We start from the raw sequence: 14,677 nt of genomic DNA, 5'->3' as shown, positions 1-14,677 counted from the left end.
AATAGTCGTAGCCTGCATATCGCTCAGGGCGATGGGTCAGGGTAAATGAATACAACTCAACTCAATCTACATATCGCTCAGGGCGATAGGTTAGGGTAAATAAATACAACTTAACTCAACTCAATTAAAATTTAGGTTAGGAATAACCGTCTAGCGCGCCCCTAGCGCGCCCTGATCGGGTTTAGCAGGAATGACCTTGTAATTCCTGAGGTTATGATAACCAGGGCGATGGGTTAGGGTAAATAAATTCAACTCAACTTAACTTAATTAATCATATTTAGGTTAGGATAAACAACTTCCATTTCTCAACCACCCACCGATATATACTCAAAGTTGGAGAACATCCGACGGTGAACGAGGATACAGACGTAGACCTAGACGTAGATGCAATAGACGCATTTGAACGGACGCCACTATACTAGGCTATCGAACGCAATGACGCTGACGCTATTGCCTCGCTGTTACGCAAAGGAGCAGACCCGAACATTTCCACAACCCGGTCTGGCTGGACTAGCATACACTATATCGCCCGGGCGCAGTCAGAAAACGAAGAAATTATAGCCCTACTTATAGCGCATGGAGCTCGCGTCAACGCTCTAGACAGTAATAGCCAAACACCTCTTTCCAGAGCGATCCGACACAACAACGCCGCTGCCAAATTGAAGGCCCTAGTAAAAGCAGGTGCAGATCCAAATATGCAATACGACGAAGCTAAGTGGTCTGCTTCTCATCTCGCAGTTTTCATCGGCCAGAAGGCCTGTGTCAGGGCTCTACTTAAAGCGGGTGCAGACTTCTCACTGAAGACCGTCCTTGGGACCAACGTTATTACCTTTACGGCAAAATATGGAGACCTTGAAATGTTGAAGATACTTCAAGAACACAAATCGACATTGAAGGATACTCTTCGCGACCCGGTCTCGAACATCCAGCTGCAAGAAGTTAAAGACTTTCGCCGACAGAAGGATCTTCCTCTTCCTAATAATGAATGGAAATCTGCCTGGAAAAGCCTCTTCGAGGACAATACGGCGGACAACGCAGATCTTCATTGTTTGGATTCAAAGTCTAGCGACGATGATAGTATTGATTTTTGTGATGCTGTAGAATATCCTCAGTCGGATTAGCATTTCGAGACTTGCCGACTAAATGGGTTTACATAATTGCGATTATGGCAGGCGTATCTTTTATGTGACAAATTGATGCGATAAACATTAGGCCGTATAATATTGAATCTCAGCAGCTACTGCTTCTATTTTTATAGAGTGAAGCAGCAGGCAGCGTATGAAAATCGCCTTGGTGAGGCCGCGAAAAGACCATCCTTTTGACCGCCTCGGTTGAGGCGCAGAACGGCATGGCCCGGGCCGCCCGGGGCGCGACGGCAAACGTCCGTTCGGGTGAAGAGAAGAAGGTTTCGTGGGGATACCGGTATCGGGCCTTGAATAGGGGCGTGTCCCCTTTCGGCTCGCTAGTCCGCACCGGAAACTGGCCTGTGCCACCACGTCTGACCGCCAGAGGGAGACACCTTATCACAACAACACTCTCTTAAGAAGGCGGCTGCTGACTTCCTTGTTCATCTGGAAATTTCTACGGCTTGAGTTTGCTTGCCGACCTTCTGGAAGAGCCGAGACCATGCCATAATCCTCTCTTTGTCAGTCCTAAAAGGCCTTTGAAGTGGCTGCACGAATAGGTGAGCCTTTGTTGTGTTGTCGCCGCCAGTGCCACCATGACTCGACGCACCTGAGCTTCTGCGGCCCAGGCTTGCCTATACGAAAACCCATCAACCCATCCGCGATCCCGCAGCCCGCATTGACGCCTGACAACGTTCTTCGCCCTTGATGATATGGGGATCTTATCCCGCTTTCGAGTTGCTTCCATGCAGCTGTCACGCTAGATACGGACACGCCGAGCCCGAAGTGTTCTCTCAGCTGCGAGCTCGATGGGCCGATACGAATCACGACTGCAGGAGGTGCTAGCTGGAGAACAGTGCTTGTGGCCTACCGGCATCAAAATCTTTCGTCGAACGAGCTTTGTCTACATCGAGTTGCGGATCAGCACTACGCTTCAGTGCGAGAAGGCTGTGTCGGCATACTCTAGCCAGAGAACGCATTGTTCACCGCGACTTCCAATATAAAAACCTACAAGCCCAGGAACTTGCTCTGTAGTCTGTAAGAGCAACCAAATTCCTCACTCGGCGCAGTACACTTCAAAATGGTTTACTCTACGAAGCTCCGGTCTATTGCCGCCTCTGGCCTGCTCGTTAGCACTGCCGCCGCTGCTGGTTCGTTTCTCAATCAAAACTGTCTTCTCTTCAAATGCTAACCGCTTGGTAGGCTGCTCCGCACCAAAGGGTGGTGTTCTTGTTGTCGATGTCGAAGAAGCCCTGGACTTGGCTTCCTGCAAAACCTTTGACGGGAGCATCGCCATTTCCAAGGATGTCTGGGACTCGATTAGCCTCGACGGCCTTGAGGAGATTACTGGCAGTCTCTCCATTGAGGAGGGTGCCGACACCCTGACCTACTTCTCCGCCAACTCTCTTACTTCCCTTGGCAGCCTCGGCCTGCATGAGGCTCCCATCCTCACTGGATTCGATTTGCCATCGCTGAACAAAATTGACTCGCTTAGCTTGTCTTCTCTGCCTCTACTCTGGGATGTAGACTTCGGCGACAGCATCGAGAAGTGCTCGTCTGTTGAAGTGCGCGACACGACCCTCACGAAGCTCGAGCTGGATGTTGCTGAGCCCGACACAATCATAATCGAGGAGAACGACTTCTTGTGGTCCGTCAGTGTGTCCTCCACCACTGTCAATGAAGAGATCTCGATTGGAGCCAATGGCAACGCCCTGGACATCAGCTTCCCCCAGCTGGAGTCGGCTTCCAAGGTCACGATGAGCAATGCGTCGGCCTTGTCTTTCCCCGCTCTGACCAGCATCGACTCTTTGGTCATCAAGGACAGCTACATTGTCGACGAGGGATTTGACTTTTCTTTGCTTGAAACTATTTCCGGCGACCTTGAGATCAGCGGTGTTTGGGACTTGAGCTCGCTCTCGCTATCCTCGCTGAAGAGTGTAAGTTCGAATTGAAATGTTGGCAAACCAGAATCTAACATGCTTTAGGTCGGTGGTGACCTCAAGGTTTGGGACAGCGGCTTCTCAAGCGTCAACTTCGAAAGCCTCGAGACTGTTGGTGGTGACATGGAACTGAGTGGTGACATTGAGGAGTATGTCTTCCCATCTGACTTCTTTCCAAAATGCGAGCGAACTAACACCCTTCAGAGTTTCCATGGACGAGCTCAAGGAGGTCTTCGGATCTTTCGATGTCTCCGGCGCATCCAACGCCCAGTTCGACTGCAGCGACTGGTCTTCCTTCGTCAAGGGCAAAAGCTCGTGCGACAAAGACAACAAAGACGAGCCCCCAGCGGAGGTTTCTGTCAGCGTCAGCCGCTCCACTCCGGTCGCATCTATTCCTACGGACATCGCTTCCACCCCCGCCCTCTCTACTTCCGCCATTTCCATTCCCGCGACCCCTACACCTATTGCTGCGACACCTGCTGCCACCACCCCCGGCCGCCCCGCTCCTGTCACTCCCCACTCTACGCCTGGTGCGGCCTTGACGCCGAAGCCGTTGGCCTCGACGCCTGTTGTCATCTCTTTGCAGACGCCTATTGTCGAGACTATCACGAACTCCAATGGCTCCGTTACGTTGACTACCGAGACCTGGGCAACCTCTACGCCTGGCGTTGGATTCGGTACGCCTACTCCGACTCCTAGTAACCTGGTTCCGCCGTTCACAGGAGTCGCTGCCTCCGTCAGGCCATTCGTTGGCATGGTTGGTTTTATTTTCGCTGTCGCATTCCTCGGCCTTTTATAAGGCGGCCTTGAGGTGACATTTATGTTAATGAGTATGAGTAATCTTAATGTACCTACAAACGTGTAGATAGGGAATAATGAGCGGATCTAGTGTTGCCAATCCATTTAGGGCGCTTCCTTTTGTCATACACTTCTTCGGGACAATGTATAGCAATATATTCGCTTAAGCGTTTCGCATAATTGTTGTTTAACACGGTCTTGACTTGGTGATGTTATTTGACAGACAAAGTTAGGGATCCATCTGTGATGAAGCAGTGGTGGGTTTATCTAATGAGTGTTGAACATATGACGTGCTGCACTGATGTTGCAGGAAGCATATCCTAATTGCGCTTATGCGGTGCCACACCTACCTTCGCAGTTCCATTGCAACGCCAAAATTACCGATAGTTCTCTGTAACTCTGTCCTTTAAACGCAGGTGGCACAGACAACGACTTACCCGCGCATTCAACGCCACCTTCCGCCGCCGCTGGAGTACTTACAGAAAGTAGGAATGTAACAGGCTTCACTCCCGCATGCTTTTCCCTCTTGGGTCTTACGGAAAGAAGTACGTCAACTACATCAGGGACATAGCTACAACGTATGCCTGATGGGAACATTCCAGATGCGAGTTCCTAGGGCTTTTGATATATCACACGTAGAATTGTAGCCTCCACCGCAAATGAAGGAATTCACGACGGAGCAACAGAGAAATTAGATGCGGATGTTAAGGCCGCATGGGAAGCCAGGCTGCGGAAACCGTAGGTGTTACTGAAAGGCCTCATCGCTGATTAAACTTTTTTATTTCATTCGTCCGACTACTACTAAATTTCAATAACTAATTTGCCAAAATGCTTGCCGGTCTTTATATCTTCAAACAGCCCCTCGATCGCATCCACACAATCTAGTCCCCTTACAGTCCGACTGATAATAGGCCTGATCTCCTTCTCCCTTACGAAGTTGACCATCTCCTTGAATTCCTTTCTAGACCCCAACGTACTCCCTCTTAGTTCTATATTCTTCAACACGGCCTGCATCGGCCAGTCCATCACCGGCGCCACTGTCATTCCGTAGCTTGCAATTACTCCTCCAGGTTTCAAGATCGTCATCGCTCTGACCACAATGTCGCCACCCGCTCCGTCAACAACCGCATCCAAATACGGTCGCTCGTCCGGCAGCATCTTACCCAAAGCCTTAGGCCACTCTTCATCCGTGTATAACACGCCACCTTTCGCCCCTAGCTGCTGGGCTTTGACAATCTTCTCCTCGGATCCCGAAGTCACATACATGTTGCAACCCAGAGCGAGGCCGAACTGTAGCACCTGCAGTGCCACACCACCACCAATTCCGGTAACAAGTATGTTCCGCCCAGGCTTCGCGTTCCCTGACTTTGTCACAAGAGCGCGCCAACCGGTCAGTCCGCAGGCAGGGATGGCCGCGCCCTCTATGGCACTGAGATGCTCGGGACAGAGCTCGACCTCAGACTCGTGGACAACCACGTAGTTCTGGGCAGTACCCAAATGGAGATCAGGCTCTGTACCGCCGATTGTGGTAAACTTTGACCAATCTTCAGGTCCATCGGGGTTCGTGGCCCATCCGCGACATGGCGTGAGAACCACCGGCTTGTGGAGAAGATCCGACGTACAGCCAGGACCCGTCTCGACAACCGTTCCATAGCCATCGCAGAGTAACGGAGCCTTGAAAGATATGCTTGGATATAGGTGTTGGCGGATAAAGAAGTCGCGGTGGTTCAGAGCCGCAGCATGGACTTTGACCAGCAGTTCGTTGGGACCCGGCGAGGGTTTGGGTACAAGGTTTAGCTGAAGCGGGTAATAAACTTTCCCCGCCTTGCCTCTCTTCTCTCGTATAGTAAGGGCGTGGGGCATTTTATCTTTTGCACCCTGAGAAACGATCGAGTAAATAGAAACGATGACAAGAAAATAAGTAGAAGGTTTTTTGGGATAGGGGGATTTCGAGCTCCTATAGCTATGGTCTCCATGTAGCTGAGCTTTCCACACCACGGGTACGATGCTATGAAATTCTGAGAGGATGCATAAAAGAATATATCGGTTGGTGGAAGAATTGTATGGAGGGGGATCAGGATCCCTGTATGTAACTGCCTGTTCGGCATGCGTAAGCATCATATCTTGATGCACCTACCCTGGCGATGAGACTGCCTTTATGTGACTGTCAGCTCTAATGCACGTCGTCACAAAGAGTTTCGCGGGTTGGAAGGTAGTATGGTGCAAACAGCCATGCATAGACCCGCCGGGAAACTAACCAGAGACGGCAGCTCGGCTGAACGGGTTGGCTTGTGAGACATAATTTCAGTCAAACACAGCATCGCAACGATTGCAGCCTAGCTCTTCTAGGTTCGCAGCTACGCAATTGTTATCTTGGTTAATCCTTCCCGTGGTGTCGGTACACCGCTAGCAGGGGGTCATATCAGCTCGCTTCAAGCATCCCCGTCTGATCATTAACCTTAGTATCGTGCATATGTCGCCGAATGACTACATAATTTCCCCAGTTCTTTCTCTGCATGTCAGATCTCACGACGGCAGAGCTGTAGATCCAACGAGTCAACACCTTCATCATCGGAGAACGCTTCCTACTCACCGAAGTACCGAAACACTAAATCCTTTGGCCGACTTTACTAAGATAGGCAAACCGAATAACATCTAATTTAGGTCTAAGGTGGTCTAATCAACATTCCTTGGAAAGCCGAGGAAAAAGAGTTAGATCTGTCTATCAATCGAATTTTCCACCCCAAATTGTGAAAAAGATTGAGGCATTTTTTCTTCCCAGCTTAAACATAAGATACTGCGTTACTTTAATCCTCAACGATAAGTTTTTTCTTGTCAAAGTGCAGCAATCAATATTCTCCAAACATGGCTCACCTTCTCGGAGCTATCGCCACTTTATTAGTGGTTTTTGCCTTTAGATGCATTTACAACCTGATCCGAAATTTTATCAGAGCTCGTTCAATTAAACTGCCGATTGTGCTCGTTCCAGTGGATCAAAGCCAGTTGCTCTGGTTGCTACTATCTCCTTTCAACAGACATCGTCTTCAGCGAATTTTGCCTGCGAGCATTTGGCGGCGCGTAGCTCTCACAATCTTTGGCTGGGAGTTTCACGAAAAGACGCGGCCGTTTGACCAGTTCGCGCCGCATCATGGCTCGTATCTACTAGTAGGCTTGGGCAAACTTGAGCTTTGGACCGCCGATCCCAAGGCGACCCAAGACATACTGCTTCGCGTTCGCGACTTCGAAGTACCGCAGGCACTGGAATATGCTCTAGGTCAATATGGACCGAATGTCTTGACCACCAACGGAGACAAATGGGCAAAGCATCGAAGAATAGCCACGAGCGTCATCGATGAACGCATATCCAAGACCGTTTTCAACGAGTCTGTACGTCAGACCCATGGTCTACTTGACGAGGTCTTGTCAACACACGGAAACAAGTCCTACTCGGCGGAGACACCACTGCTGTTTGATATGCTCAAAAAGATCACCATCCACGTGCTCATTGGGGCTGGTATGGGTACCCAAATGCCATGGAGGAGTGACGAAGACCAGCGGCCGGAGCCAGGCTACAAAATGACACACGTTGAATCGCTCACGACGGTCGTGTCAAACATAGTAGGCGTCGGAATACTGCCCACGAATCTTCTTACCCTTTGGCCCGCGTGGTTACCCGGATACCGCAAGATGACAACAGTCGGGTGCGCTAAGGTCGAAGTACAGAAGCGCAGTAAGTCGATACTGGATCAAGAGCGGAGCCGCATGGCAACAGAAGAGTCGTCGACGAACAATATCATGAGCAAGCTCCTTCAAGCATCAAAAGATGGCAGTTCTCCGGCACAAAGCCTAACAGAGGGAGAGATGATTAGTAACCTCTTCATCTTTACTGCTGCGGGCTTCGAAACAACGGCGACCACGTTGGCGTATGCTATGGTTCTTCTGGCCAGATACCCCGAGTGGCAGGAGTGGCTTCTCGAACAAGTCGATGAGCTCGTATCTGCCGACGAGCCGGAAGCCATGGAGTACACAACAATTTTTCCACAAGCCACTCGCATAATGGCCTTCATGCTGGAAACAGTGAGGCTGTATTGCCCGGTACCGCATGTGCACCGGGAGACCACGTCCCCACAGACCCTTGAAACATCGGCAGGTACTATTCGATTACCTGCTGAAACTAGGGTCTATATAAACCCAGTGGCCATTCACCTCTTACCGTCATGGCGGGACATTAACCGCCAATCGGATCCGGCGTTCTTTAAGTCTGACCCAACAGTCTCTGATGAGCACGCATTTCGACCCTCGAGATGGCTCAACCCACCGGATTCGACCCATGACCTTTTCCACCCACGAAAAGGAACATTTGTGCCGTGGGCAATGGGGCCACGGATTTGCCCAGGACAGAAAATGGCCCAAGTCGAATTCACGGCTGTCATGTTGACGTTGCTGAAGAAACACCGTATCGAAGCTGTACCACTAAAAGGGGAAAGACAGAAGGAGATTAAGGAACGACTGGATGCAAGGCTTCGCGACAGCCAGTGGGTCACCGTTTTGCAGATGAATGGTGTGTTTGATCCTAAGGAGAATGAGGGGCTGCAAATGAGGATTTTGGAACGTAGATAAAACAAATTAGGTGTGATGTCTTGTAGTTAACTCACTGTTAAAGGGATATCGGTGTGATAGTTTTTCATTTGGACAGAACCTTTCAACAAGGCGTATGATAGATTCCGCTATTTTACAGATTGAACGTGGTGGTTTTCAATGAGCGGTCCAAAATAGCAGAGTACATAGTATGCCTGTATTTGCCGCACCTGCTTTGTGACGAGGCGAGTTTGTGGTTTGGGGGTACAGCCGAAAGTTTGCTTTATCATGCTCATTTGGTTCAATTATGCCCTCTGCAAACAAAGAGAAGGGCTAGGCCCATTCATTTTCTTTACTAATTATATTACATGACTAAAATTATGCATTGGCAGCTGATTGTTTATCTCAAAGATGGTCGCTCAAAACTAACAGGCATTCTTTCTTTGCTTCGCCACTACCTCTGCATGTTGAGCGCAGTAATGAACCAACTTTGTCTTTTGACTGTTTTTATGAATACGTACTTGCCACTGGAATATGGCCCAAGCAGTCCTCAATACATTAATTTTGACGGCTAGCGGCAGGACGCTCATTCAGCTCGTGAAAGGGAGGGCTGCCTCTCTTCTTGCGCCAAAGGAGACCAAAGGTCAACACTGATCCAGCCTTGGCTAAGAACGGCCGGTCATCTGACTTTTCTTCTCCTTCGACTTCTCTGCCATCCTGCGCCAAATAAACATGGTAATTTCTGGGCAGGTAGCGGCCTGGATGAAACAGGTTCCAAATCGCAGAGTTGATGAACATGAGTGTTGCCTCAAAGAAATAGAAGTACCATTCATACCGCAAAATGGGACTTAAGCTCTCGAGTGTCTCTAGGTCATCGATTGCTATCGTTGTGTTTCCCACGTGTTCCACCAGGCGGTAGATGCAGCGAATCAAGATCAAAATCATGCTTACATACAGCGTGATCAAGGGGATCTTGACTACCTTGGTGTGTATGTTGGATTTGTTGCATCGCCTATGGAAGAGTCCCGCGAGAAGGACAAAGGTGACTATAACGGCGAGTTGAATCGCGAGCGCGGCTATTGTCAAGTGGCTCCCCAAGTCTTGCGTACTCTTCGATGACGAGGGGTTGGAGGAGAAGGCTACCCCCAGAGCGTTCAAGGCTTCGACAAGCGCCATCAGAGCACCGAAGGTGGACAGAACTCTGTTGGCCGGAAGAGGCGCAAGATATGGTACGTAGTAGAATATTCTACCGAGGACATGGTAGTTGGCGAGTTCGAGAAGCGGACTATGCAGTCAGACGCGGTCAGTCAGCACTCAAATGTATTGCTTGTTAGAATGTAGTACTCACGGGCAAATGTAGATTAGAACTTGACTAAGAATGAAGATAGTCAGGTTATTATTGCTGTAATAGTAGTGGTCGAAGGCTCCGTAGTCCCGCAAAGCGTAGCCGGCTGTAAAACACAATGCACAGAACGAGTGCAGTCCGATAAGTTTCCAGGCTTTGTAGCGACTTATCGTAGACGTTAGATGAGCTGAGTATGGTTGGCAAGAGTGTTGGTTCACTTACTGGCATTGGTAGATATGGCCGACTGCTGAGATAGCAAAAACCACAGTGAAAAAGATAGGCGCTCCTTTGTTAGGAGCGTAGACGTAGAGGCTTCCCAAGACTTGTACATGTCAACAGTAGTTCTGCGGGCAAGATGCTTCGTTGCCGTACCAGGTTTTCCGTCTTCCATCTTGAACCGAAGTCGAATTTCGCGAGCGAAAGCCGATGGACGATGGGCGAAGGGCAAAAGGGGTTGGGCTGTGTGTAATTTGGCCCAATATTGTTGTTAGTAGCATGCTAACGCGTCAATATGCAGTGTAATCCGGGGGTCCTAGCATACTGTGCCACGACGCATAACCCCACAGGACCCTCGCCCTGTGAAAATCACGGAAATCCCTGTGGAACGCATGCGCAGCGCCACGAAGGATCTCGGTTAATCTTAGTTTAGGCTACCACGACTCCCTACCGGATACGGTAGGTCCGAAGTACCGTGGGGGCTGAGCTGTAAGCGCGGGGGCATCCCTACCTGTCGCGTATCACCCCTTGTTCCCGGTTTTATGCGCATGCGGCGTGACCGATCTAAGCATGCGGTTGATCTCCAAAGCACGCGCCAAATGGAGACTTCCATGAAAGCCAGGGATCCTGCTTCTCGTGGGGGTGTTGTCTTTGCCGCCACGAACGGACGAAAAAACCCCACGTAGTTCCAACAAAGTTTGCTCAGCTCTTGGCAGTTGGACTAGCTAGAATCTTTTTTTGGCAATGTCCATCGATGCAAACAGTTGGTATTGTTTTCTGGTATCGAATATACCAGCATAGGTTTTGTAAAGTCATTCGTCAAGAACTCGCAGAGACAAAAATTAGTAGTGAAGCAATGAACTTACCCTACAATCTGTGAGGTTTACTGGCTGATACACGGGTAGTGCAAGTTCTCATGTTAAAGTCGCCGCACGTGTACTATTACGACACTGTAGAGATTGAGGTACACACATTTCTGTCAATATATAAAAAATGTTGCAAAGTTCACAAGTCTTTGAGGAACACTATAGGAGGCCGTTAAATAGTGGCATTATCAGTGTTATATGACTCTCGAGAAATCTTAGTTGTATAACATTTTTCGGTGTGTTGAAGCACCTTAGGGAAATGTAGAATCATGGTGTTGAAGTCCACTCTAGATAATTTCAAAGGAAAGGAGAATTCAATCGATGAAAACAGAGAATAAAGTTAACGGCGTAATGTTTTCAACCACTCGCGAACAGCGGCTCGATCCAGCTTCTGTGATGTCGTTCGAGGAAGTTGTTCAACAGCCACCCACAGTGTAGGGGTTTTGTCAACGGATAGCTTGGACCTAGCATATGTTCGGACCGCATCCAGACGTTCGTTTGCGACCTTTTCGTAGGCACCAGACAGTTCCTGCAACACCACTCTTCTCGGCAACTGAGGATCCGCCAAGCAGACTATAGCAACGAGTTGTGTACGGCCAGCAGCAATTTTCGTCAAGGCGACTACATCCTTTACTTCGCTGCAGCTGGCAATTGCGCTCTCGACCTCCTCGAGCTGAACTGTCTGGCCGCTTATCTTGACCCGGTTGTCCAGCCTGCCGATGAAAGAAATGCTACCGTCAGGATTATACCTAGCGAGGTCTCCCGAGCGATAGAACCCTGTGCAATCTCTTGGACAGGAAGACGACCATACCGGAGGTGGTACGAAGGAGGCCGCTGTTTTCGCATGATCATCCAGGTAGCCCTTTGCCACTCCAGGGCCCTCAATTAGAAGTTCCCCTACGCTACCAATGGGAACAAGCTCGTGAACATTACGCGGGTTCACTATCCAGACAGCGCAGCCGACTGGCGTACCAATGCTGTCAGGATAGGGAATACGTGGTGTCAGATCAGCGACAGTGTTTACGATTGAGGCTTCACATGCCCCCCAGCCGTTGAAAAAGCGAAGGGCTTCGCCCCAAGTCTCGGAGGCCTCGGCTTCGACCTGTTCGCCAATGGAAAGAAGAGACTTTAACCCAGGCACTTCACTGGGCGTCATGGTGCGAAGTACGCTGGGAGGTAGCAAAGCCCAGTTCACTCTTGCAGACTTGATAAAGTCGGGAAGATTTGACGGCTGGACCTCCTCCAAAGGTATGCAAAGACAGCCACCAAACAAGAGGGCCCCAAAAATCTCGTATATGCTACTGTTCGATACATGAGCACCCAATTGGAGCATCCGGCAGTCGGGTTTCCAGTCAAGCCGTTGCGCGAGTGAGACTAGTTTCGAGACCAAGGAGCGGTGCTCGAGCATGACGCTCTTAGGTGATCCTGTACTGCCACTGGTGAAGGAGATGTAGGCAAGATCTTCCGGGGAAATTGGCCTGTCATCAAGCAGGCCAGCAGCGTCAGGAAGCTTAGAAATCGACTCTAAATTGACGGCGAAAACGTTGGGAGCGAGTCCAACCGAGATGGCATACTGTGCAGACGAAGTCAAGACAGCCTTGGTATTTACTTTCGAAAAAGTGGCTGCTTTGCGATCGTACGAGGCATCTTTGTCGATGGGAACACATACTCCGCCAGCCTTCAGGGTACCAAGTATGGCGACGATGGTCCAGAGCGACTTTTCGAAGATAAAGGCAACTATCTTTCCAGGAGACACGCCCATACGTCGCAGCTCGTGAGCGAGACGGTCTGACATTTGGTCCATTTCGGCATAGCTTGCGCTTCCATCACTTGCCTCAACGGCGACAGCTTCGGGCTGCGCACGAGCTTGAGCGCTGAAAATCTCATGTACGCACTTTTCCGTAATCTCAGGCACGCTCGCGTTCCACGAGAGGATCTCCGAACGGTCGTGTGAGTTCAATAGATGCAGCTTCTCAAGCTTCGTTGGAAGAGGAGCCTCAATCAGTGACTGTAGTGTGTGTTCAAATTGGTTCAAAATTCGATGGAGCTGACGATCGCAAATAACCGCCGGGTCGTATTTGGTCTCAAGCGAAACCTCGCCATCCAAGATTCTGCATATTGGCATGAGACTGAAGGAACCTCGAGCTTGATAGTTCACGCGTTCGAGCCGCACCGATTGCGACTCTTCCTCAGTTGTTGGTAGACTTATCGGCTGCGGGGGAATAATGTTGAACAAGCTTTGAAATCGTGAAGCAGTCTGCGCCGCCTCGCTGACTGCACTGATCCTCGGCGTGCCGTACTGCAAAAAGTCAGAGTTCGTCGTGAGTTGTCGCAGCGACGTGGCTCTGTCCTTGATGAGGCGTTCAACGGTCATTTTGCGCTGCAGATTGACCTGCACCGGAACTTCGACTACTGTAGGCCCCAAGGTCGTCTCGACGCCGCTGGGAGATGATGAACGGCCAGATAGAACAAGGCCATAGGCAACACTTTCGCTGTCCGCATATGTGGCGGCAGTCAAAGCCCACGCTGCTTCGGCGAACCACGGTATATGGCTAGGTGAAGGCCCATTTCCGATACGCTTCAAGGTTATCTTCCTCTTGTCTTCTCTGCTTGGATTTGTAGGAAAGTCCGGATCTACTCTCGGAAAGATAGCCGGGGCACCCTTGAATCGAGACGCCCAGAAAGACTTCGCCGCAGGCTCATCAATACTCATACAGTGCGTCACAAAATCCTTGAACGGTGGGTGTTTCTTTGGCGGGTGTCCGAGATAGAAGCCCGCTACATCCTCGCTAAGGAAGGTGATCAGAGACCAGTAATCCATAACAGCGTGATGCATGGTCGCCACGAAAGTCCTGCCAATAAAGACGGAGCGGAAAAGAGGCACTCCAAAGCCTAGGCGTTCTTCATTGCGTAGATACTCTTCGACGTCTCCAGAACGGCGCTCAGTAACATGCTCTTCACTCGTGACGACCTGCACGATTCCAAGACGACAGTGGACAATCCGAGTACGCAGGACGGAATTCAACGAGACCACTTGCCGCACAGCCTCACACCACCGATCAATATCAGCCGCGAGGCTGAAAGACAGGACGATTTGGAACATTTCAGATCGTGTCTCCGCAATTTGGTCAAGTTGTTGAGGAGTACAAGCGTAGACGTCCTCAATCTGGGCTGTAGGCAACTTGCATGCCTCTGCGACTTCTGCCAAGATTGTTTCGTCGACCTCATCTCGTGACATCAGCGCGTGTGGCGCCATCTTGGTAATGCAATGCTGAAAATGGATGTTTTGATATCAAGCAAAGAGGAAAAATCGAGTTGACCGAACGACAGAGAACGAGAGCCACGAGCCGCAGGAAGAAGGTGGCAGGTAGCTGACAAATCCTGCTAGCTGAAAACACGTCCTTGAAACTCTTAACAGCCAACCTCTAATGCGTAATGGCAGCCAACTGAAGCCCCACTGTCGTTGGTGGCAGCGTAAGACTCAGATGAGGGGGTAAATCCTGGTAAACTCTGGCAAGCTGGAGGGTAATGGTGTGATGGGTGTAAGCTTGTGAAAGTGATGAGCTCCGTGGAGCTGAACAAATTGGAATCAACCATGGTAGCCCATCCTTCCACGCGCAATTCCGAGACTTTTTTTCTTCCAAGTGACGATGGCTCCACGAGCTCAAATGACTTGTAACTTTTTGATGCAGTGAGGCGGCGAGGCAGCGTGGGGGCGGGGTTGGGGGTGAACGAAAGTGGGAAGCCGAAGACTCTCATGTCTTAGGATCAGGAGAGGGTCGTGGTGATCAGAAGGTAAAATCTCCAATA

At 50.1% G+C, this 14,677-nt stretch overlaps 6 protein-coding genes across 6 annotated transcripts; 3 read left to right on the top strand and 3 right to left on the bottom strand.

Moving 5' to 3' along the window:
- Nucleotides 1–422: 422 nt before the first annotated feature.
- K452DRAFT_205478 (uncharacterized protein) lies at nucleotides 423–848 on the top strand (the record flags this gene model as incomplete). Its single annotated transcript, XM_033536100.1, has 1 exon — nucleotides 423–848. A coding segment is annotated over one exon (426 nt), but the record flags the coding sequence as incomplete, so codon positions are not given.
- Nucleotides 849–1,906: 1,058 nt separating this feature from the next.
- Nucleotides 1,907–4,026, top strand: K452DRAFT_362703 (uncharacterized protein). Its single transcript, XM_033546527.1, has 4 exons — nucleotides 1,907–2,275; nucleotides 2,328–3,061; nucleotides 3,110–3,213; nucleotides 3,269–4,026. Exons 1-4 carry the CDS (start codon nucleotides 2,206–2,208, stop codon nucleotides 3,861–3,863), a joined length of 1,503 nt encoding a protein of 500 aa, XP_033391915.1. The 5' UTR covers nucleotides 1,907–2,205; the 3' UTR covers nucleotides 3,864–4,026.
- A 597-nt stretch (nucleotides 4,027–4,623) lies between these two features.
- On the bottom strand, nucleotides 4,624–5,886 carry K452DRAFT_292610 (uncharacterized protein). Its single transcript, XM_033541405.1, has one exon. The coding sequence runs from the start codon at nucleotides 5,723–5,725 to the stop codon at nucleotides 4,664–4,666; it is 1,062 nt and encodes a 353-aa protein (XP_033391914.1). The 5' UTR covers nucleotides 5,726–5,886; the 3' UTR covers nucleotides 4,624–4,663.
- Nucleotides 5,887–6,698: 812 nt separating this feature from the next.
- Nucleotides 6,699–8,811, top strand: K452DRAFT_280347 (uncharacterized protein). The gene has a single exon (XM_033539451.1). The coding sequence runs from the start codon at nucleotides 6,728–6,730 to the stop codon at nucleotides 8,480–8,482; it is 1,755 nt and encodes a 584-aa protein (XP_033391913.1). The 5' UTR covers nucleotides 6,699–6,727; the 3' UTR covers nucleotides 8,483–8,811.
- A 16-nt stretch (nucleotides 8,812–8,827) lies between these two features.
- Nucleotides 8,828–10,213, bottom strand: K452DRAFT_280345 (uncharacterized protein). Its single transcript, XM_033539450.1, has 4 exons — nucleotides 10,158–10,213; nucleotides 10,008–10,107; nucleotides 9,789–9,950; nucleotides 8,828–9,725 (listed from the first exon to the last, which is right to left on the bottom strand). Exons 1-4 carry the CDS (start codon nucleotides 10,174–10,176, stop codon nucleotides 8,999–9,001), a joined length of 1,008 nt encoding a protein of 335 aa, XP_033391912.1. The 5' UTR covers nucleotides 10,177–10,213; the 3' UTR covers nucleotides 8,828–8,998.
- A 994-nt stretch (nucleotides 10,214–11,207) lies between these two features.
- On the bottom strand, nucleotides 11,208–14,123 carry K452DRAFT_237917 (uncharacterized protein; the record flags this gene model as incomplete). Its single annotated transcript, XM_033537630.1, has 1 exon — nucleotides 11,208–14,123. The coding sequence occupies one exon, from the start codon at nucleotides 14,121–14,123 to the stop codon at nucleotides 11,208–11,210; it is 2,916 nt and encodes a 971-aa protein (XP_033391911.1).
- Nucleotides 14,124–14,677: the final 554 nt, after the last annotated feature.

Source organism: Aplosporella prunicola (genome assembly GCF_010093885.1).
Source record: "Aplosporella prunicola CBS 121167 unplaced genomic scaffold K452scaffold_57, whole genome shotgun sequence".
NCBI lineage: Eukaryota > Fungi > Ascomycota > Dothideomycetes > Botryosphaeriales > Aplosporellaceae > Aplosporella > Aplosporella prunicola.
The sequence above is the reverse complement of the archived record's forward strand: the minus strand, read 5'-3'. Positions and strand labels throughout refer to the sequence as shown.